Source organism: Taeniopygia guttata, chromosome 5, assembly GCF_048771995.1.
Source record: "Taeniopygia guttata chromosome 5, bTaeGut7.mat, whole genome shotgun sequence".
In the NCBI taxonomy this organism is placed as follows: Eukaryota; Metazoa; Chordata; class Aves; order Passeriformes; family Estrildidae; genus Taeniopygia; species Taeniopygia guttata.
The window spans coordinates 11,981,384-12,004,047 of NC_133030.1; the positions used below are offsets into that span (position 1 = coordinate 11,981,384).

General features: G+C 57.2%; 3 protein-coding genes across 4 annotated transcripts; 2 read left to right on the forward strand and 1 right to left on the reverse strand.

The window, feature by feature from the left end:
• Positions 1-1,246: 1,246 nt before the first annotated feature.
• On the reverse strand, positions 1,247-13,340 carry RIC8A (RIC8 guanine nucleotide exchange factor A). 2 transcript variants are annotated; one of them, XM_030273631.4, is made up of 11 exons: positions 13,203-13,340; positions 11,624-11,797; positions 9,334-9,381; positions 6,663-7,277; positions 6,247-6,341; positions 5,312-5,462; positions 4,604-4,699; positions 4,304-4,448; positions 3,801-3,945; positions 3,027-3,146; positions 1,247-2,298 (listed from the first exon to the last, which is right to left on the reverse strand). In XM_030273631.4, exons 2-11 carry the CDS (start codon positions 11,705-11,707, stop codon positions 2,178-2,180), a joined length of 1,620 nt encoding a protein of 539 aa, XP_030129491.4. In that variant the 5' UTR covers positions 11,708-11,797; positions 13,203-13,340; the 3' UTR covers positions 1,247-2,177. The 2 variants fall into 2 exon arrangements, with proteins under 2 accessions (XP_030129491.4, XP_030129492.4); XM_030273632.4 differs by lacking the exon at positions 13,203-13,340 and adding an exon at positions 11,880-12,880.
• BET1L (Bet1 golgi vesicular membrane trafficking protein like) lies at positions 13,261-16,722 on the forward strand. The gene is made up of 4 exons (XM_002194002.7): positions 13,261-13,389; positions 14,061-14,152; positions 14,831-14,887; positions 15,112-16,722. Exons 1-4 carry the CDS (start codon positions 13,371-13,373, stop codon positions 15,277-15,279), a joined length of 336 nt encoding a protein of 111 aa, XP_002194038.5. The 5' UTR covers positions 13,261-13,370; the 3' UTR covers positions 15,280-16,722.
• A 459-nt stretch (positions 16,723-17,181) lies between these two features.
• VPS51 (VPS51 subunit of GARP complex) lies at positions 17,182-22,443 on the forward strand. Its single transcript, XM_030273630.4, has 10 exons — positions 17,182-17,448; positions 17,955-18,084; positions 18,480-18,626; positions 18,797-19,013; positions 19,157-19,886; positions 20,064-20,282; positions 20,601-20,822; positions 20,987-21,108; positions 21,531-21,618; positions 21,918-22,443. Exons 1-10 carry the CDS (start codon positions 17,236-17,238, stop codon positions 22,176-22,178), a joined length of 2,349 nt encoding a protein of 782 aa, XP_030129490.4. The 5' UTR covers positions 17,182-17,235; the 3' UTR covers positions 22,179-22,443.
• Positions 22,444-22,664: the final 221 nt, after the last annotated feature.

A 22,664-nucleotide genomic window follows, 5' to 3' on the forward strand; every position in this document is an offset into this window, starting at 1 on the left:
TGTCACTTGAGAGGTTTTCTCTAAAGTCACACCTTCTGTCCCCACCACTGCTTTTTTCACCTGCTTTTTAGTACTTTTTCCCTGCTTTTTCCCCTTCACACAAGTGCTTTTCCCTGCTGTAGATACCATTCTGGGGGGTGGCAGTGTCACAGGGCTGCAGCCACGTCCTGCTCTGTCCCACACCTGCCACAACACAATGCAGAGCCTTGTGGCACATCCACACTGGAAACGGTGAGGACTTAGTTTTTAACCATGCCCTGCTGCCCCCCAAAACAGAGCTCCATGATTCTATGAGCACCTCCTCCCAAAACACCCAGTGCCAAGTTCAGCCCCTGCTCTAGGGCATTCCAGGCCAGACCTGGCAGCTGTTCTTCAGGATTAAAGCACTCTGGAAAATTGAAACAATATCAGAAGCAGATGCATTAAAAACACCAAACCCCCCTTTTCCTTCTGTACATAAAGCCTGGGGAAGCTTCAACAGCTGGGAAGGGATCAGGGTCTGTGTCTGCACACAGAAGGGATGGAGGGGGTGGGGGGTTTGCTAGCTCAAAAAGAGAAAATGCAATTGGCCTAAAAGCTCACACTGATACAGCAGGGCCGTCCCCAGCCCAGCAGCCTGGAATGGCACTTGGGGGGTCAGTCAGGAATTAAACAGAATCATCCAGGTTGGGAAAGACCTCCAAAATCATCGAGTCCAGCCTGTGACTCATCCCAACCTTGTCACCAGCCCAGAGTACTGAGTGCCACGTCCAGGCCTTCCCTGGACACCTCCAGGGATAGGGACTCCACCACCTCCCTGGACAGCACTTTCAATGAGGAAATTCTTACAGAACCACCCCTGGCAGAGCTTGAGGCCATTTCCTCTTGTCCCATCCCTTTCTCCCTGGGAGCTGCACCCTCCTGTCAGGGAGTTGTGGAGAGGCAGAAGGTCACCCCGAGCCTCCTTTTCTCCAGACTGAGCGCCTTCAGCTCCTTGTGCTCCAGATCCTTTCCCAGCTCCGTTCCCTCCCTTAGACACACATCAGCCCCTCCATATCCTCCTTGCCATGAGAAGCCCAGAGCTGGACACAGCACTCAAGGGGCCTCAGCAGTGGAAACTGGAAAACAAAGCAAGGCTTCCCTCCAGCTCTTCACCTCCTAGACCATGTTTAGGAACACTCCCAGCTCCTAAGGACACATGGGCAGAAACACCTGGGATGCTCTGCCACAGGGATTTCCTTGCTGGGAGGAATCACTGCCACACTCCCACGTGTCAGGTTGGCTTTATTCTAGCATCACTTGTGCATTCCTACTCATGACGGGAGGTTTGGGAACTCAGATACATGAGACAGATGAGAAGATTTACTTTCCAAAGAAAACAGGAATAAAAATAAAGACAATTCTATACCAGGCTCAACAGCAGCCCCTGGGGGACACAGTGACCTGGGGACAGCAAGGATGAGCCAAGGACTAAGCACAGGTATTGGCCTTTTGTCTGGAAAGTGGGAGGTGGGGAGAGGTGAGTGTCCAAACCCAGCTGGGTGGTGCCAGGGAAGGGACATCGGAGCATTCCCGGCAGCTGCCCATGCGCTCTCTCCTGCGGCCAATGGAATGCTGGAAGCTTCCAAGGCCTCCCTGGCTCTTCTCTGTTCATCCACACATTCTGGGTGTGCATGGACATGGATACAGCCGCCTGCACCATGCCCTGTGGATCCCATTCCCACTGGAGACCCACACCCCTCTCTGGCAGACCCCCTTCCCACAGCATTCCTGGGGAGTAGCCCCCGCGCTGGGACCGGGCATACACACAGCCACGTGCACACGGGAGGCCCCAAGGGTCACTGAACCCTAACACAGTGGCAGGAAGAGCCTCCCCCTGACCCTTCTTCCCAAACAACACATATTTAAAAACCAAAAATCCTACTGGAGAGTCCTGGAAGCAATTTGGAGTGTGAAATCCTCAAGGCTGCTGACAGGAGAGACCGAGGTGGAGCCAGGTCACGGAGACCTCTGGAAGGAGAGGTGGCTATGGAGCTGGGAAGGAGGCAGGTGTTCCATGTGGTGGGCTGTGAGGGGTCCAGGCTGGATCCAGATCCCACAGAGAGAGTTCCTGGCACAGTGCCAGCCCCTGGGTGCAGCACCAGTTCCGAGAGAGAGCGGCTGGAGCCTGGCTCTCCGTGGCTGGGGCGGGAGCTGGGTCAGTCCAGCCCCAGGTCCGAGTCAGAGGATGAGCGCTCGTCGGCGATGTTGCGAATGGCATTCTCCATGGGTGCCAGGTTGCCGCTTGGAGTGATGCCCATGGGCTGGATCACCTTCTCCCTGCAGCCAGGGAGAGGGGAAAGGTAAGGCAGAGCTGCAGCAGAGCATGGGAACAAACCAGGAATACGGCAGCAAAGCGGGGCTTCTGGAAATGGCCTGGAACACCCATGGCACCACTAAAGATCCCTTCTGAGAAGTGGGAACGGTTCCAGGCCTAAAACTTCCAGCATGGCGAAGCAATGGCCTGGAAGCACAATCCTATTCCCTGGAATAGGCTCCTTTCTAGAGTCCTCTTCTGTGTGGTTCAGGATTCCCAGAGGAAAACTAACACTTGTGTCCATGTTCCTTTCCCTCCAACATAGGATGGACTTACTGCCCTCCTACTCTTGAAAGCCTGAACTCAGCTGGGCTCCTGTGGGTCAGAGATAACTGGAGAAAGCACTCCAACAGGAAAGTGGTTGGTGGCACTGGCTGCCATCTGTCCCCAGAATGCTGCCTCCCCCTTAGCTGCATTGCCAGGACAGAGGCTGCTGTCCTTCCCAAGCACCAGGACAAAGCTGGCAAGCTGCAGGTGCTTAGGAACAACATAGGCACAGCAAGGAATTCCACAGTTCCCCAGCCAAAGCTGGAGGAGCTGGCAGTGCTTCCCGTGCATGTCATGGAGCCATGCTGAAGGAAGAATTGCCCTGCCACTCCCACTCCCAGATCCCTCCAGGCCTTGGGAACCCAGCCAAAGGAAGGTTTGTGACACACACCATGTAACCCTGACACACACCATGTCCCAGTACCTGGACAACTTGTCAAACATGTTGACCAATTTCATGGCTTCATGCTCCTTCTGCTCCTCCGTCATCCCTTCCATGGGGTTGGGCAGCTTCTCCTCCACGCGTCCCGTCACAGGGTTGATGCTGCACAGAAAGCAGTGAGGCCAGGGCTCAGGGTGGGGACAGCAGGTGACAAAAGGCTGTTTGGAATCCTTCTGAGCCTCATGGAGCAGAGGAATGCCATAGCAGCACTGGCTGTCACTGCTGCTCGTGCCCTAAGCCCCAAGTGCCATCACAGTGCTACTAGGGATTCTGACATACATCCATAAAAACACCTCCCTTTTCTCTAACATCCCCTCCTACCAATGCCACAGTGGCACTGGAAATGAGCTACGTGAGGGCAGGTGACATTTCCTCCCTCTCCTCAAGGCAGGAGACAAAAGCTAATGGAGAAAATCCCAACAAACCCAACCTGCAGGGACACTGAACAGTGTGTGGGGGATGCATCGGTGGGCACGGGCCTGGAACCCCCACCCTCAAGATACCACCCACTGCAGAGGAAAGGAGAAAGGGAAAAAAAATGAGAGGGAAGGGAAAAACAAAGATATGGAAGCAAAAAAGAGGAACCAAAAACCAGCTGGGTGTAGCAACACTGAGAGGGGTAGGAAAAACAGGCGCTTCCACCCCTGCTGCAGGTGGGAAAGCAGAACAGGAAGATGGCAGCAGGTACATGAAGAGGGATGAAGAAGGATCAGGAATGGGAGAAGGCAATTTCTAGAGGGGAGAGGATCTCTTTACTTGGGCTTTGCCTCTTTGTACTCCTCCGTGTCTGTGTCTTCATCCTCCGAGTACTCCCCCTCTTCCCGGCCGCCGGCCATGAGGCCCCGTGCCGCCAGCAGCCCCGCGGCATTCCCGTAGCCCGTGTACTTCACAAACCGGGACACTGCCAGGAGAAGGGACAGAGACCATCCTGTGCTCCCCTTCTGCCTCTAGCCCCATGCTCCCACCAGCCCCAGCAGCATGGTTTTGCCATGTCTCCAGGCCACGGAGACACGGAGGTGCTGACAGGGAGTAAGGCCCGTGCGTGGGAGCTGAACGTGGGCCAGGCTGTGTGCAGGGTGCTGGGGTGTCTTCCAGCACAGCTCATCCCTCACCACTGGCCTGAGAGACACCATCTCCTTCCCAGAGCTCCTGGAGCTCTTCCCTTTTCCCCACTCAGCAGGGCTGTCCCGAGGGAAGGCAGAAGCCCTGCAGAGAGCCCCAGTCTCAGGGTCTCCCTGTGGAAGCCCCCCAGGACTCACCGCTCTCCTTGCAGAGCACGAAGAGGAACTCGGCGGCACAGTGCTTGACATCAGTGTCGATGTGCGTCATGAGCCTCACCAGCTTGTTCCGCAGGGAATTCCCCACCTCCGGCCGGTTCCGCACGTCCCGCAGCGGCGGCAGCACCTGCAAGGCCACAGCGAGGGTGACAGAACACTGTGGGTCCCAAAGCCACCCACAGCAGAGGTGTCTGGAGGGTGGCCACAAGCAGGGCTCTGCTCGCCTCCCCTCCCCTCAGGGCAGCACCCCTGAACACAGGGGTGGTGCTGAGCACAGCATACCCTGGCCTTCAGGAACTTCCTGGTCTGCCGGTGGACTCGGGCACTCTCTGTCAGCAGGTTCAGCACAGGGGTCAAGCTCTCCTTCAGCTTGTGGCCCTGCAGAAACATCCCCAGAAGGAGCAGCACGTCAGTCATGCTGAGCTCAGCTTGTCTGGCTCATGCTGGAGAACACGAGCACAGATCATCAGGGAGATGGAGGGACATGGAGCTTCCCAACCTCTGCCACAGGCATTCAATGCCTCCTTCCTTCCCACACCACTTGCTGTGGCACAGGCAGTGCCAGAAATATAGAAATATTTGGGCAGGGCATCCAGGGCAGAGAAGTGCAGTGTTAAGATTTGGAGGCCCTTTGGAACAACTCCAGAGGCTGAAAACTGTAGTCAGCTTAAAAATAACAGGAACTCGGGTTTCCAGAACTGCCTGCTGGATCACAGCTGAGTGAAACAGGGCTGATTTGTCAATCACCCTGTTAATTATCAGCTAATCATCCACTGTTCCACCAAGCTCACTGTCTGCAGCCCTCAAAGCAATGGCGGTCACCTTCCCAGTTCAGGGGTGTTGGATTAGTCCCACCAACCACAGCTCTGCTAAAAGCTGTCCCTCCCACAAAGGGCTAACTTCAAACCAAGTGTGCTGCTCCCACCAGGCTCTTCCAGGCTGAGGGAAAGGTGCCCTGGACCCGTGGGAAGAAGCAGGCCCATCACCCACCCTGTCCAGGCGCCGCTCCAGGAAGTCCAGGAGGATGCTGACCGCATCCATGTTGACACCCATGTACTCCAGTGAGCCCGGACGCACTTTGGGAGTCAGAAGCACATCCAGACACTTCAGGGGTAGGTTGCCCAGCAGGTTGACTGTGTGGCTGCACGTGTGAAAGAGAAGAGAAGTGAACACACAGTGATGGAGCTTTGCTCACAGAAGTCCTTCAGGTCTGCAGAAATGAAGGCCCGTCATTAACTCGCAGGAGTGTGAGGACCTGGCAATCCAAGTTTTCCTGGAGCATCTCAAGCTCCTCAAACCACTGAAAGGGGATAACTTAAGATGCTTTTTGGGCAGCTAACTATATGCTGAGACTCCAAAGATACTTTAGTGATATCTGAGAACCCACAGATCTTGACACAGAGCCAAGCAGGACCAATCTGGGTGGTCTAAGGTCTGTCTCTGGAGTCTCCTGTGTCATTCTTAATCCTGATGTTCCACCCCAGCACTGCCTGGGATCCCCCCAACTATGTATTCTTGTGGACAAGGTGGTGTCACCTGCTCCAAGGTGAAACCCTTGCACCACTAATGCTTGGCAACATGACACAGCCGATTTCTCAGCATGGCTTAAGACTAATTAAGGCCATCTCATGGACCTTTTAAAGCAGTACACTTCTTCCCTGGCCAGTTGCCCACTGAGGTGGATGTCACCATTGGGACAGCCTGACACAGAACATGGAAGATCTCAGAGGTCAGGAGGCCATGGCACTCCCATATGGCATTCCCAGGGCAGGAAAGGCTGTTTCTGAGCTCCAGCAGCGTGAGGGATCCCCAGGCTAAACCCAAAAGCTGCTGGTCAGCAAGGTCCCTCCCAGTTGCCCAAGGTCCCACTGGATGTGCCTGGGGGAGCTGGCAAAGCTCCAGGTGAAGCTCCTCCCAACACAGACCTGTGGAACTCCTCGGTGCGGTCCTCGCCGTCGGCAGAGATCATGAGGCAGTGGCGCAGGAGGGCACCCAAGTGCCTGTACAAAGCAGCATCTTCCTGGCCCCAGCATGGAGAAAGAAACACCTCGATCAGCAAAGGGGATCCCATATATCCCAGAGCCTGCAGCCCATGCCCCCCTCCTGCAGCCTGATCATGGAAAGCAGACTCTCAATTCTCCATTTGGAAATGCTAAAAGCACAGGCAAAGTAAGAGATAATACTGCACTGGACAGAGGCAGTGCCCTAAGGACACCCGAGTCCCTCACCACCCTGAGGGTGCATAAAGACCAATCTGGGACATGAGAAAATGCGAGGGAGGAGAAAACCTGAAAAGCCAGAGCCCAGAGACACACAGATGCCATGGGCCCAAGGAGCTCACCTCGTCCACCTCCCTCTTGCTGGAATCAAAGGTGATGTTGAAGAGCACTTTGAGGATCTCCATGGCTCGCTCCGTCTCCTGCCGAGGCAAAGGTGGGAGAAGTCCCTCCTCTGTGGCAACTTCATAGGGGTCCAACCACTTGACCCCGAGGGTCAGCTCCAGGGTGTCTGTCATGAGGCTGATTCCCCGGAGCTCCTGGGCGAGCTGCTGCCGGATGTCCACCCTGAGGGCCGTCAGCAGGAACAGCAGGCGCAGGTCGAAGAACTTGATGTCGTGAGGAAGACTCCGCTCGTTGTAGAGCTTGATGCGCCGGGCCAGCCCCACCACCAGCCGCCCCTCCGCCGTCAGCTCCTGCGCCATGGCGCTGCTGAACACAATGTTGCACAGGCATTTCAGGGATTCCAGGATTACATCCAAGTCTGGGACCTCCCGGATGAGCTCCTCAGAGCAATCGATGCCAGCGTGCCTGGAGAGGGTCTTCAGGCTTTCCTTGGTGGTGAAAGGGTCGAGGCAGTGCTTGTCCCGGGACAGGATGCGGATGCTCTCCAGGCAGGTGACCTGGCAGGATGGCTGCAGCTCCCTCTCCAAGAACTTGATCAGCAGCTGGGCCATTTTCTGTGCAGATGGAAACAAGCAATGCCTTGGATACCAACACTTCCCAGGGCTCCCTACGGCCCTGGCATGCTCTGCCCTGGACAACAGCCGTGTCACCTGGGCCTGCTCAAGTGCACACTCGGCAGCACTCAGGAAGTGCCTGGCTCTGGCATTGATCCTGACCAGTCTGGGCAAGAACAACCAGGAAAAAATGTCTTGTAGAGGGTGTTGGGTGCAAAGGGAGAGCACAAACAGGTCACTGTTATAGCTCTGCCCTGGTGAGGCTGGTTCAGGCTGACAGGGCCGACCTGCCCACTGCACAAGGGAGGGACACAGGACCCGAGGGAGGTGAGGAGAGCACCTGATGCCTTGGGAAAAGAGGTGAAGAGACCTCAGGAGATTGAAATAAGCAGCATCTCCTTAATTTCAGTGCTGTCTGGAGACCTACTGGCCCAGATCTTCCATGGGTACAGACTGGCAGAGCCCCACTAACACAATTCATGGGAGCTGCAAAGCTCACGGGGAACGGTGAATCACAGAGCAGCACGAGAGCACAGACAAGGCCTCAGAGACACAGGCAGCTCAGGCTGAACCACGTGTGGCAACACTTCTCATCACACCAGTAACCCACACACACTGCTGGGGGAGCCCACCAGACCTCAAACACAACACAGCTCAGAGCACGGGTCTTTCTGTGATGTTACAAGAGTGAAAGAACCCAAAAAATGAGGTTTGTAACTGGCTTAACACCTCATTGGTTACACTTCAAAATAATCAGAGAACCATTAAGGTTGGAATCATTAATCATAATCATTAGTCATTAATCATAATCATCCGGCTTGGAAAAGACCTCCAAGACCATCAAGTCCAACTTGTAACCAATCAGCACCTTCACAACCAGACCAGAGCATGGAACAGTCATTTCTTGAATACCACCAGAGATGGATGATAGCTACACCACCTCCCTGGGCAGCCCCTTCCAATGCCTTCCACCCTTTCCATGAAAAAATTCCTCCTGATAGCCAACCTCACTCTCCCCTGGTGAAATGAAACTACTGAGGGAAGGAATGAAGAAAAACTGAACTTCAGTCCTTAACGTGAGGCTTGTGGTGTGTTCCAAAATCACATCCTGGGGAAATGATGAAGTACAGCTGTTCCTCTTCTCCTGCCTCACAGGGAAACAGAGTTTCAGATACAGTCCCAGCAACCAAAGCCTCAGGCTGGTTCAGGGGAAAGAGATCTCAGGGTGTGTGCCTGAAGCTGAACCATCTGTAAACTCAAGCACCAGGAACTAGTGGTGCTGTTCATCTCATATTTCATGGCATACATCCCAAAATTGGGACACTGCCTGAAGCCATGTCCTGTGTGACTGTGCCAGCTCACACACTGGGTCAGTGCAAGGCAAAGAGCTCAGATCTCATCAGATCCAGTCCCACGTTTCAGGCTGTGCCTGGAACGCTCCATGTGGCAGCAGCTGGCCCTGGCACAGCCAAAGGAGGTCTAACTCTCCACCCGGGTCACCTGGCCTGCACTTGCTGCACTAACACAGACATTGGCACCACCCACCAGTGAACTGACCCCAGAACTGAGCCAGCTGGAAAATAACCCAGGGAAAACAGTCATTCTTATGGCAGAACAGCCAGGCAGGAGCAGGAATGAGCAGGCAGAGTGTTCCTTCCCTCCAAGTGCCAGATTACACCAGCTCAAAGGATTTGCTAATACACAGCTCCTGCCAAATCCCACTGCTGGCTCCCAGCAGAGCCCCTCACCCTCCCCCGGAGCCAGCACTGCTGTGATTCCTGTCCAGAGGCATCAGAGATCACATCCATGACTGGGACTATATGGATCATGGAACCATTGCTAGTGTCAGATGGATGCCAATCTTTATCCAAAATCACCAAATACTGATGGAGAAAACAGAGCCAGACAGTCCAAGCACATAATTCCCCAACCAGGTTAATGGAAAGCTTTCAGTTCTTCTCCTGTGGGAGCTGCTTGCCAAGCCCAGCTGGACATGAGTACAGAGCAGCAGATTTACACACTGACCAGAGGAGGACAGCAATTAGCATGTGCCTACCTTCCTCTCTTCCCGCTCCTCATCCTCGAAGATGAAGCACTGAGATTTCTATGGAGAAAACAAAATCAGTCAGAAAGAGGAATAGTTAAATCTCCATGGGACCAGAGCAGAGCCATTCAGCTGGAAAGCAGCGGGTCCAAAACATGCTGCAACAGCAAATACACCATCTCCTGACAGTCCCCCCCGCATCATGGGCATCACCCCTGGCTCCACAGCACCAGTGGAATGCCACAGGCCAGCTGACAGATGGATTTAGTTTAAATACTGCAGCAGCACAGTGGCTATTCATCCCAATCCCAATATCCTATAAGAGCCGGTAATTCCCGTGCTCAGTGATACCACTGAGCTGTGCCTACATGTCTCCCCTTGATATTTATTATTCCTTTTCCTGACCAAAAGAAGTCTTGTCTCCATGGTACATGGGAATGGATCCTCGTGGTTATCCAGGTCATTCTTTAAACACACAGGACTCGATCTCCACACTCCATCCTGTCCCCATGCTAACAAACACTCCTGATCTCCATTCATTGTGTTTCTCTTGCTATTTTGTTTGTTCTTCACTGACAGTCTCCTTCCTGACCAAACCTGCTCCCATGGAACTGGAGATCACAGGTGCCTGGGGAGAAGCAGCACCTCCCAGTGATTGAGGCAATCCTTGCTCATACCAAGAGAGCGTTTGATCCCAGCTTGGAGAACAAAAATGTTTAAAATCCATAAAACATTGATTATGTGTGTGCAGTCACCAAGAGCCCAGGGATAGTACTGGCTCTGTCCAGCCTGGAAGCAGCAATGGACACAGTGCCTGAAGCAGCCCAGGTATGGGGCAGGACAGGTGTATTCCAGCCAGGCTGAGTGTGAGCTCCATGAGCTGATCCATCCACACTACCAGGAGCTGATGGCCCAGTCCTGCCACTGCCGTGTTCCACAAGCAGGTTGCTTGTTCTTCCCTCAGCACATCCTCTTTTCAGGCTGTAATACCATTTAGGGATATTTTGGCCACACCTGGGGTTTTGCTTTAGCTGTAGCATATTCCCAGCAAGCAAAAACTGTGTGCACAACAGTGAATTAAAACAAATCCACAAGAAAGGCATACAGAACCATTAGTCTTGCAGCAGAAGCAATGCCAGGCTGTGCCAGGTTTATCTGCAGATTCATAATCCTCTTTGACTGCTCCATTTCCTCCAGACAGGCCAGCAAACCCTGTTGCTGCAGTTCCCTAGGCTCAATACCCCAGGAAGGACCCAGCTGGGGGACTCCAACAGGAAATATCATGGTTTGGAGGCACACAGACACTGTTTGCACCTGCTGCTGGTGCTGTTAATCCTTAGTGTTGTCCTTAACAGACACCTGCTCCTTCTTGGCCAATATCTCCTCATTCCAAATCTGACTGTTAGGAATAGCTCCACACACTCTCTCTCTCACACACACTCTTGCAAAATATTCCTCAGGTTTTCCCTGCTGGCTTCCACCTACTCCAGCCTGGTGCAGAGTGAGTCAGAGTGATCCACAGGGCCAGCCCCTCTCAGGGGAAACCTCCGAGTTTCTCTGACAACTAGAGTCTGTTTCAAACAGGATTTCACAGAGCCATAGAATATCCCGAGCTGTAAGGAACCCACACGATCCATTCAGTCCAGCTCCTGGCTCTGCCCAGACAGCACAACAATCCCACCCTGTGTCTGAGAGCACTGTCCCAACGCTCCTGGAGCTCTGGCAGCCTTGGGGCTGTGCCCATTCCCCGGGGAGCCTGTTCAGTGCCCAACCACTCTCTGGGGGAAGAACCTTTTCCTAATATATAACCTAAACCTCTCCAGCTGCTCCCTTGGGTCCTGTCACTGGTCAGAGAGCAGACACTGGAGCTGCCCCTCCATCACCCCTCAGGAGGAAGTTGTAAACAGATGAGGTCTCCCCTCAGTCTCCTTTCTCCGAGCAGAGATTTACCACCACAGATAATCTTTTCCTACTTTAAGGCTAGAAACACTCCCATCGCTGCTTCCAGATCGTTGGGGTTTGATATTCAACATTCTACATTCATTATTTACTGTTTTCAGAGCCCTGCTCATACCCCCAGCAGTCACCTCCAATCATCATCTTTTGACTTGCAAATTCCAACCTCGTTTCACCTGCAGCCCCTCCCTGGATTCTCTCAGCACCTCAGCACTGCCTTAACATAAAAGCTCCTCCTTCTCAGTCCTCACCCTAACTCTTATTTCCAGGCCAGGCTTTACTTGGGATCTGGATAATAATTTTTTTAGGAGTTCCTGAGATGAGGGAAGCGTTGATACTCACTCACCTCTTGGTTGTAGACCTGGAGCACCTTGAAAACCGTGTCCTGCTCCCCACTTTCCAGCGTGGATACCACAGCCTGGAGCTCCATTATCCCAAACGCTCAGCTATTGCACAGCCCAGAGGAAGAGGAGCAAAGGGATTTCCAGGGTGATGGAAAAGCAGCTCGGCACACAGACCTCTGAGAGGGAAGAGAGAAAGGGGTGGAGAGAGCAAGGAGGGAAAAAACACAACACAAAAAAATCCCAAGTGATATTGCTCACACTGCTGCATCCATAAAAGTGGAGCAGATGGATAACCCGAGCAAAGCCAGCAGCCAGCTTCCTCTCTCTCTCCTGCTAATCCTCTTCTTCCTCGCTTTGCTTTTCAATGTTTAATATATACCCTCCCAGGAAAGCACTCAGGGGAAACCTTCCCCCCACCAGCTGGAGATTAACGTGGAGCAGATAACAGCAGCTCCCTGAAATAGCTCCCTGCTGCCTCCTCCTCCTCCTCCTCCTCCCCGCCTGCCCTGATTTCTGCTGCCGCACGGGGGGAAAATAACAAATAAAGCACGAAGCATTGCCGCGGAGTGCCAAGGGACGGAGCGGCGAGGCAGCCAGGCGGGAGAGCATCCTCCGGCTGCAGGCGGTGGGAAGCAGAGCAGGAGGGTTTGGTGGCGGGCTGGATCATGGCCGATCCCTGCAGGCGCAGCCAAAAGGCGCGTCCGGAGCCGGCCACCCCCGGGAGAGGATGTCCCTGCCGACAGTGCCAGCCAGCAGATGCGCAGCACCGCGGGATTATTTTGGACACGGCACCGGTTTAGCGGCTCACGGAGCCACGCGAACCCAGGGCGCTGGGACGTGATTGGCAGTGAGGGGAAATCCAGCAGATTTGAGCTCGGACATGTGTTCGGCTTCCGTGTTGCCATGAGGATGAGGCTGAGCTGGTCACACCAACCTCAACAAACCGGGATCACAGGCACAGGGCCCCCGGGGTTTGGGAATCACAAGGGCTGTCCCCTCCTGCCCACGCAGCCCCAGAGGGGACTTTTGTGGGGACCAAAAGAGGCAGATCCTGCATTTTGGAAGGCGGAAAGCTGCGGAGACAGGAGGCTGGGCTGGCCCGGGGCAGGGACACAGCATCCCCATGTGCAGGGGCTGGGATGGAGGGGATCCACCTCTGCTTTTGGAGGGATGACATTAACCAGTGGATCATTGGGCATATCCCCATTTCCATACTCCTACTGCCACCTCTTCCCCCACCATTTCAGTAAATTCCAAACCCCCTTTTTTTTGTTCCCGTAACCCCATTTATATCCCTAAACCCCTACCTTCCCCACAAACCTCTATTTTTGTCCCAAGCCCCTATTTTCCCCCCAAACCTCTATTTTTATCCCAAGCTCCTATTTTCCCCCTAAACCTCTATTTCCCCACCCCCAAAACCCCTGATTATTTCCCCAAAACTTCTTTTTGTGCCCAGACCCCTATTCTTGTCCCCGAAGCCCTACATTTGTCCCCAGCCCCCCCGTTTTCTGCCCGCAAGGCGCTGTTTTCTCCCCCAGCCCCCTGTCCCGTCCCTGTGCCCGGGCAGGGCGCCGGCCGTACCTGCGGCCCGGGATCCCTCGGGAGGGAATTCCAGCCCTTCCACCCCGGCCCGGGCGAGCGGCCCGAGGGTCCCGGCGCCGGGGGGAAGGAGGAGGAGGAGGAGGAGGAAGAGCGGGCGGACATTTCGTGGCGGCTCCGCCCGGCGGGGCGGGACGGGCCGGGGCAGCCATGGCGGAGCGGGGCCGAGGTGAGGGGACGAGGGACAGCGACAGGGACGGGTTTGGGGGGCAGAAGGGGCTGGAGCGGCTCGGAGGGAGGAGGAGGAACTCCCGATCCCACTGAACCCCACGGGGCGTTTTGCAGTACCTCGATTTCTCCCCTATAGCCCGGGAACACCCCCCCCCCCCGTACGCCCTAATTGCCTATCTGAGCCCTTTTTGGGGTCCTGGGCTGCCCCCCCCCAACCCCTGATTGCCCCCTCTATCCATTAATTGTCCCCTTGAACCCCTAAGCGCCCCCCATAAACCCCAAGTACCCCTTTGAGCCCCCAGCTGCCCCCATAGCCCCTAATTGCCCCAGAACTCCTAATCCCCCCCAGCCCAAATCTGCCCCACAGTGGGAGCAATGCCGAGAGACCCCAGCACGGCCGAGGGGCAAAGGGCCCCGGGTTTCACCCAAATCTCACCCCTGGATGTCACTGGCCATGGAACCCCCGCAGCAGCTGCTGGGCTGGGGTGGCACTTCAGATACCCTGAAGTCTGGGTTCTCGCCCTGGCCTGTTTGGGGGAAGTCTGTGGTGTTTTGGTCACATTTTCAGAAGGTTCCACGGAGCCAGCCATGTGAGGAGGGGCTGTGGTGGGAACAGAGCTGTGCTGTGGCAGGGCAGGGATGATGTGTGCTCCTCGTTCTTCTCCCCAGGGCAGAGCCCGAGCGCCATGGAGGACCTGCTGGACGTGGAGAACAAGCGGATGGCCGACAGCCTGGCCAGCAAGGTCACCAGGCTGAAGTCGGTGAGTGCCGAGGTCACAGCAGGTGCTGAGGTGAAGGACAGGCTCTGATTACCTGGGGGTCCTGCAGGGGATCACAGAACCATGGAAAGGTTTGGGTTGGGCAGGACCTTAAGGCTCATCCAGTCCCACCCCTTCCCATGGACAGGAACACTTTCCACTAGACCAGGTTGCTCCAAGCCCTGTCCAACCTGAACACAGGAGTGTTACTAAGCTCACCTCTTCGGGGAAAAATTAATGGAAAAAAGGCAGGCAGATTAATTTTGGAAAATACCTGTGTCTCTGTGTAACTGTGCTTAATGCTGGTTTGCTGCTATTAACATCAAACACTTTGATTTAGAGCTTTAAGCTCTAAATTATTATTAAAAGTGTAGTACAAACCATGAAAGAAGTCGATGACTCGCTGTGTAAAAGGGCAGGCTGAATTCCTGCCATTGTGTCCCAGGGTTTAAACTTCCCTCTCTAGCTGGCAGATTTAGACAGCCAGGCTTTATTTTCAGAGGTGGAAAAGTTCACCTGACAGGGAAATGCCATTTTCCTTGTTCCTGCACCAAACAAGCCCCTGTGTGTCTGTTGGAGCTGGGAAAGCAGCAGCTTGTTTTAATAATTTGCATTTCAGATTTTAGAGGTTCTCTGGACATTAAAAGCTCACTAATGCCCATTTCCTGCCTTGCCCTGCAGCTGGCTCTGGATATTGACAAGGATGCTGAGGAACAGAACCGCTACCTGGATGGCATGGTAAGGACCTGGCAAACGGGACACAGGACTTTCTGTGCAAATCAGGGAATTGGGATGAGAGGTGGAACGGCAAAAGCCCTTAAGGGAGAAGCCCTAAATCAGCACCGGGATTGTTGGGGTGTCCTGTGCAGGGCTTGGAGCTGGACTGGCTCATCCTTGTGAGTCCCTGCAGCTTGGGAAGTTCTATGATCCTGCAATGCCTCCAAGGTGTCTTTTCCTGCCAGGACTCGGATTTCCTGAGCGTGACAGGGCTGCTGACAGGCAGCGTGAAGCGCTTCTCCGGCATGGCACGCTCCGGCCGCGACAACCGCCGGCTGCTCCTCGCCGTGTCCGCGGCGCTCGTCCTCATCTTCTTCATCCTCTACTACCTGGTGTCCCGGGCGGGGACCTGAGCCCGGGCTGGCAGGTGGCACAGCCAGACCCCACCATCCACAGACCTGGCCACAAGTTTTCCAGAGGAGCCTCCAGCCACATCTCCACCTTCCCAGTGACTTTTCCTCCTTCCCGCTCGTCGGCGCTCCAGCTGGGCCCAGACAGCTCTTCCAAAACAAGTTTGGCTTCAAAGGGATCTTCATGTCTGTCGGGATTTTGGGGTCATGGCTCTGGCCGTGACCTCCTGCCTTGTCCACATCCTGTGGGGTGTTTCTAAGGGCCACTTCCACATGACCTCTCTCAATGAAAACCAGGAACTAACAAATCCAGGGACTTGTGGATACTCCATAACCCTGCTGAGCTTTGCGAGCTGTAGGATTTAGGATGCTGACTTAGGGGATTTGGGAGTACCAATGTGTGACTTACATTCCGTGTGGCCACTCTCCATTTCCCTGGGACTTGCAGACCACATCCCTGGGCTGAAAGGAAGCCTGTGAAAGAAACCTGTGCATTGCTAATTCGGGTGGAATTAGCAATGGATCTGGGCCTGGATACTCTTACATTGTAGCAGAGAAGAGATGCAGAGGAGCAGAACTTTGATTAAATCCTGTCTTGGTTGTCTTTATCATCCTTGTGGGCAAACCAGGCTGGACCCTCTGGGAAGGGAGGGCCACAGTCCATAACCACATGGATTTGCACTTGTGTGGAACCTTCCAGAACCTTCCCACACATGTGCAAATTAAGTTACTAAATCAGGGTAAAGAATACCAGTGGCCAAAGGTCCAGTTAACTGTGGTTACTGTGGCATCCTGGTTTTAGAGCACTTTGGGGAGATGTAGTGCCAATAAAGTGAGGTGGAATTCCCCCCACAGTGCTCTTGGGAGTGGGGGGATCCAAGGGGGAATTTGCTGATTTGTTTATGCATTTAGAAAGTACAAAAGGAACCCCTGCCTTACCTTGAGGGGTGTGTTTGCTTATTTGCTTCTCTTTTCCTGTAGCAGGCAGGGCTCAGCCATTCCTCCTCCTCTGATTTAGGCTCTCCAGCAAACCCTCTTCATGGAGGTATGGCTGGGTGTTCCTTTGCTTTCTCCCTGTTCCCAGGGGGAATTCCTTTGCCCTTGGGCTAACTCGGGCCTACAGGTATGAAGGGAATGTTGTCCCATGTACCAAACTGCTCACAAAACACACCCTGGCTGGATTAGGCGTGCTCTTTTCCACATTTGGGAAAAAAAACGTGCAGGAAAGGCAAGGACAAAAGAGGCAGCAGGAGCTTCCTCTGGTTCTTCCTGATTTCCTGGTGCAACGTGGCAGCTCTGGGCTCTTTCCTTTGGGAAGAATCAATGGCCTGTGATTCCTGGAGCAGGTGATTCCCGACAAAAGGCCCCCGGAGCAGCCTGGCCCTCACCGTGGCAGGGTTTGTTTTGCCTTTCCTGCTGTAAATAAAGCTGATTTTAGACATTTTAGCCCAGATGTTTGTTCCTTGAGCGAGGTGCAAGGTCGATCACCTGGTTGTACCTGCAGCTTCACAGCCCAATTCCAGTGTCACCTGGAGCCACCCCGGGGCTGGAGCGGGGCCCTCGGGTGGGGTGGGGGTCCCCAGGACCGCCCCCGGTGTGAGGGGGAGAGGAGCACGAGGAGGCACTGGGGACTCACGGGACACTGGGGTGGCCTGCGGACAGGTGGAGAGTGGTGAAAAGGGACAGTGAGAGACATGGGCCCAGGTTAAGTGTGCCAGCGGCCGCTCGCCCCACGAGGGTCGGTGTCTCCACCCATGTCTGCGTCCCCATGAGAGTTCTTGTCCCCGTGGGGCAGCATGACACGGGCCGCGCCGGCCCCGTCCCCGTGGCAGCCGCCCCGGGATCTGGGCCCCGCCATGTCCGGCTCCGCTTCCCCGTCTCCATGGCAACCTGGCGTCTCATCGGAAGTGACGTAACGGAGAGGCCGGAAGTGGCTGCCGGGGCGGAAGCGGCGGCGCGATGGCGGCGGTGACAACGGGGAGCGGGGCCGGGAGCGGGGCCGCAGGCAGCCCCGAGGCCACCGGCGGGAGCACCGGGGGCGGCGGGTGGCGGCGTCCCCACGGGCCGCTCCAGCGCTACTATGGCCCATCCACTGCCGAGGCGGCCGAGGCGCCCCCGGACCCCACCGACATCAACGGGCCCCACTTCGACCCGGAGGTGTTCATGAACAAGGTGGGCGCGGAGAACAAGGGTATAAACAAGGAGACTCCTCCCGCGGGCACCCCCACCTTGGCGAGGGTTCCGGGACTCCGGTGGGCCCCGGGATGTCCCCACGGGGCCGCGTCACGAGGGATCTCGGTGGGTGGGGGAGGACTGCGGGGTCCCCAGAACCGTCGCGCCCCCAGGATCTTGAAGGGATCCCAGAAAGGCCCCCCCTCGAGCGTCTTATGGATGTGTTTCTTTATTTCCTGATTCCCACAGGGTGGGAATGGTACTGAGGTGCCCGGCAGCACCTGCATCGGGGCAGTTAGCACTGCTCGGGGGGGAGCCCTGGAGGGCGGGGGAGGCTCCTGGAGAACACTTCCATATCCCGGGAGAATCCAGGGGAGACAGTCAGGGGTCCTGCAGGGCAGCTGAGAGGCTCAGACTGACTATAGAGGGCAGTCGGTCTGAATTAGGGGGCTCCAGAGGGGGCAGTGAGGGATCCAGGGGCAGATATGTGTCCATTGTCCCCTCAGGTGCGCAGTGAGTGTCCCCTGGGGCAGCTCCTGGCCCGCGAGGCCTCGCTGGGCCGGGAGATCCGCGCCCTGGACAGCGACATGCAGACCCTGCTCTACGAGAACTACAACAAGTTTATCTCTGCCACGGGTGAGCTGTTCCCTCTGGAGCCTACTGATGGCAGCACTGGGAAACGGGGATTTGGGGGTGTTCACTCTGAACTGTACTGATGACAGACATTGGAAATGGGGATTTGGTGGTGTTCACTCTGAACTGTACTGATGGCAGCCATGGGAAATGGGGATTTGGGAGTGTTCACTCTGAAATCTGCTGATGGCAGCCATGGGAAATGAGGATCTGAGGGTGTTCACTCTGGCAGCCCTGGGAAGCTGCCCTGGGGAGTGTGGTGGTTCACTCTGGAGACCAGTGACAGCCACCAGACAAGCAGCCTTCCCTGGGGGTTCTGGCTGTGGTGTGTTAATCCTGGGCAGGCCAGGAGGGTCCCAGGCGGCCGAGGGACTTGGCACTTGGCTCGTGTCCCCCAGACACCATCCGGAAGATGAAGGTGGATTTCCGGCACATGGAGGCAGAGATGGATGACCTGGCGGCCAACATGGCGGCCATCAGCGCCTCGAGCGCCCGCGTCAGCGCCGCGCTGCAGGACCGGCACCGCCGCGGCGCCCAGCTGGCCGGTACGGAGCGGGGCCATGCGGGGGGCAGATCCAGGGACATTTACTGGGATGAGTCCTGTGGGGCAGAGGGGCAGATCTGCCCCACGGCGGGCAGGTCCAGCAGATGGTCTCACCGCCATAGCTCATCCCGCTCCCATTGTGTCCCCACCGCTGACCCCGTGTCCCTGCAGGGGTGCAGGCGCTGCTGCGGAAGCTGCAGGCGCTGGTGGAGGTGCCGGGGCGGCTGCGGCGCTGGGCGGGGACGGAGCCGGCTCGTGCCCTGCGCTGCCACGCCCGCGCCCGCGCCGTGCTCCGCCACTACCGCCACCTGCCCTCCTTCCGCGCCATCGAGGACGAGAGCCACGCCATCATGGCCGACCTGGCCCAGCGCCTCCGCACACGCCTCCGGTGCGTTCACCCGGAGCCTGCCGATGGCAGCGCTGGGAAATGCGGGTTTGGGGCTGCTCACTCCAGAGCCTACTGATGACTTCTGTTGCTTATTCCCTGTTTTCTGCCATGCCGCTTTAACCCCGGGCCCTCCCAACCACCAGGGAGGAGACGCTGGACCCCAAGGAACTCATCGAGTGCGTGGAGATGCTGCTGCAGCTGGAGGAGCCGGCCGAGGAGCTGAGCGAGGAGTTCCTGAGCCAGGCGGGCGCGCGCCTCGAGGCCGAGCTGGCGGCGCTGGAGGCCGAGCTGCCCGCGGCCGACCCCTCGGGCACGGCCACCACGCCGCCACCGCCCGCCTCCGACATCCTGGATTTTGTGGACCGCGGCAGCTCGGCCTTCGTGGGCACGCTGTGCCAGCTGGCCGGCTCGTACCGCGCGCTGTTCGGCGGGGACACGGGGCGCCTGGAGCCCTTTGCCGCCGCGCTGGCCACCCGCTACTTCGCGCTGCTGGAGCGGCGGCTGGCGCTGGAGCGCGGCCTGGGCGACACATCCCTGCTGGTGCGGGCGCTCGACCGCTTCCACCGCCGGCTGCGCGCGCTGCTGGAGCTGCTGCCCGCGGGCGCCGACGCTGCCGCCGCGCTGGTGGCCCGAGCCGCCCGCGAGCGTGTCGACCGCTACCTGCGTGCCCTGCAGACCTTCTTCCTGGGCTGCCTGGGTGACGTGCGCCAGGCGCTGGCTGCCCCTCGGCCCCCCGGCAAAGAGGGGCCCGGCCTGCCCGAACTGCTGGCCCAGCTGGCCGCCTCCGTGCTGGGCCAGCTCAAGGCCGTGCTGGCCTACGTGCAGCTCTTCACCGCCAGGGACGTCGCCTTTGCCAGCCTGCCCTACTTCAAGGTGGGGTAACACGGGGTGGAGTGCTATGGAGGGGCAGACTGAGGGAGCTAGGGGCATTTTGGGGGTCACTAGAGCAATCTGTGGGTGGCACAGGGCAGGTTGGGGGTCACATAGGGTGGTTTGCAGCCTGTACAGGGCAGTTTTGGGGTGTGAGCCTCCCCCCCATTTGTGGCACAGGGGGAGTTCTGTGTGACAGCAGTGCGTGAGGGACTGGTTGTGGCCTTCGTGCGCTGGCTGTGCCGCACCGCCCGTGGCTTCGTTGATGGCCCTGCTGAGCGGGGAGCTCCCGCTGCCCCCCCAGCCCTGCTGCTGCTCCTAGCCCGCCTCTGCCTGGACTATGAGAACTCCACCATCAGCTACATCCTCACCCTCACGGATGAGCAGTTCCCACCCCAGGTGAGCCTGGTTCTGGGGGACTAAGGGGTTCTGGTCCTAATGGCCCTAAGGGGATCCTGCATGTCCCTGGGGGATCTTCAGGGGGGATCTGCATAACCTCAAGAGTCCCTGAAGCCCCAAGGGCCTGTAAGAGAGGCAGTGATGCTGCTTCAGGCATAATGTCCCACCTGCCCCCAGTGTCCCTGTGCCCCCAGGACATCAGATGTAGAGTCACAGGAAGGGGAAGCATCTCCATGTGTGCTCATGCCCCTCGTATTCCCAGCGGTGACAGCGCTGCAGAGGAGGTGCGGGGCTGATCCTGCCTGTGTGTGTCCCCAGGACTCGGGGCCGGCGGTGACACCGGGGCCGGCGCTGTGTGCAGAGGCGCGGGCGGCGGCGCAGCGGCTGCTGGATCACTACGTGCAGGTGCAGGGCGCGGCCGTGGCGCAGATGCTGCGCAAGAGCGTCGAGACGCGCGACTGGCTGGGCACCGTCGAGCCGCGCAACGTGCGCGCCGTCATGAAGCGCGTGGTGGAGGACATCACCGCCATCGACGTCCAGGTCGGGCTGACACCGGGGCTGAGGGGTTTGCCCCAGATGCCTGTGTGGCCCTTTGGGGATTCTGGACGGGTGTGGGAGGCTTGCAAAGACTTTGAGGGATGCTGGGTGCTTTGGGGGATCCCAGGAGGGGGTTGTGGGTGCTGAGGGTGTGGTGCCACCCACAGGTGGGGCAGCTCTTCGAGGAGGGCGTGAGGCGGGCGCAAAGCAGCGATTCCAGCCGGCGTGCCTTCTCCGTCTACAGCAGCTCACGGGCGCCCGGCCGCTATGCCCCCAGCTACACCCCCAGGTCAGCTCCGCCACCCCTGTGTCACTGCATTGGCCACCCGGGCACCCCAGGCTCCCTGTCACTCCTTGAGTATCCACTGCATCTTCCCTGTCACCCTCTTCATGATCCCAGACTGTTTTGACAGACCTTAGCTGTCACCATATCCCCAGACTGTCCTAATGATGATCCCTGTTTCTCCCAACAATCCCTGTCTTCCTTACAACTGTCCCAGAATCTCCTGGTGATCCCCATCATCCTTGAGTCACTCATTTGTCTTTTCCCTCCGTGTCCTGGGGCCATCCTCATGTTCCCCTGCCTTTCTGTCCCCAAAAACATCCCTGCATCCTCTGACCCTTTCCATAGCCCCTAACGGTCCCTGTGTTCCCATCCCCACACCTCTGGCTATGTCAAGTCCCTGACTGTCCCTGTGTCCATGTCCTTAGTGCCCCCATGGACACCCACCTGCTTAGCAACATCCAGAAGCTTTTCTCTGAGCGCATCGATATCTTCAGCCCTGTTGAGTTTAACAAGGTGAGGTCATGGGGACACCACCACGTCCCTAAACATTCCCAGAGGTCCCAAACTGCCTACCTTCCCGCTGCCACATGTCCCTGGTGTCAGGGCTCAGGGTGTCCCCAGTGTCCCCTGCCCTAGGACTGTGGGGAGGAGTGGGATCTTTGTAGCAACCAGGCCAAGGGTGTCCATGTGCCACACGTCCCGATGCTCTGGAGTTCCATGGGAAGTGGCAGTCAGAACAAGGGTCCCCACATGCCGTGTGGACACTATCCCCGTGCCCGCGTGCCACGTGTCCCCACTGTCCCCTCACGCAGGTGTCGGTGCTGACGGGGATCATCAAGATCAGCCTGAAGACGCTGCTGGAGTGCGTGCGGCTGCGCACGCTGGGGCGCTTCGGGCTGCAGCAGGTGCAGGTGGATGGGCACTACCTGCAGCTCTACCTGTGGCGCTTCGCCTCCGACGAGCGCGTGGTGCAGGGGCTGCTGGACGAGGTGGCCGCCAGCGCCGCCCACCGCTGCCTTGACCCCGTGCCCATGGAGCACAGCGTCGTCGAGCTCATCTGCGAGCGCGGGTAGTGTGAGGGACAGGGACGTGCCACACCTGGGGCCCGTTACACCTCTGGGGACAAACCTGGGCCCCATGAGTCCCCACACAGACATGAGGTGTCCTTCCCAACATGAGGACACCTTGTCTTCACACCGGGTTACACCATGTTGTTCAAACCCCCCTTCCCCACTGCCTCCCCAGCCCAGTGACACAGTGTCATCCCCACACCTTGGTGACATCCCCTCTTGCCTGGAGACAGCCCCTCTGTCACTAATAAATTATGTGTGAGTTGAATTGAGTGTTGTGTCCCTGTCTGTGCCTGGGGGGCGGAGCTGGCCCTGCACACAGTGGGATCTCACCTGCAGCTGGGCTGACAGCACAAGGACAGGGGCTGGGCACTGAGCGATGTCCCCAGTAGACCCACAGCCACGAGGGCCCCAAACCTTAAAAATTAGCTTCAAAAATCAAAAGCTTCCACAGGTGCTACAAAGTGCTGGGGAACCCTCAGGGACACA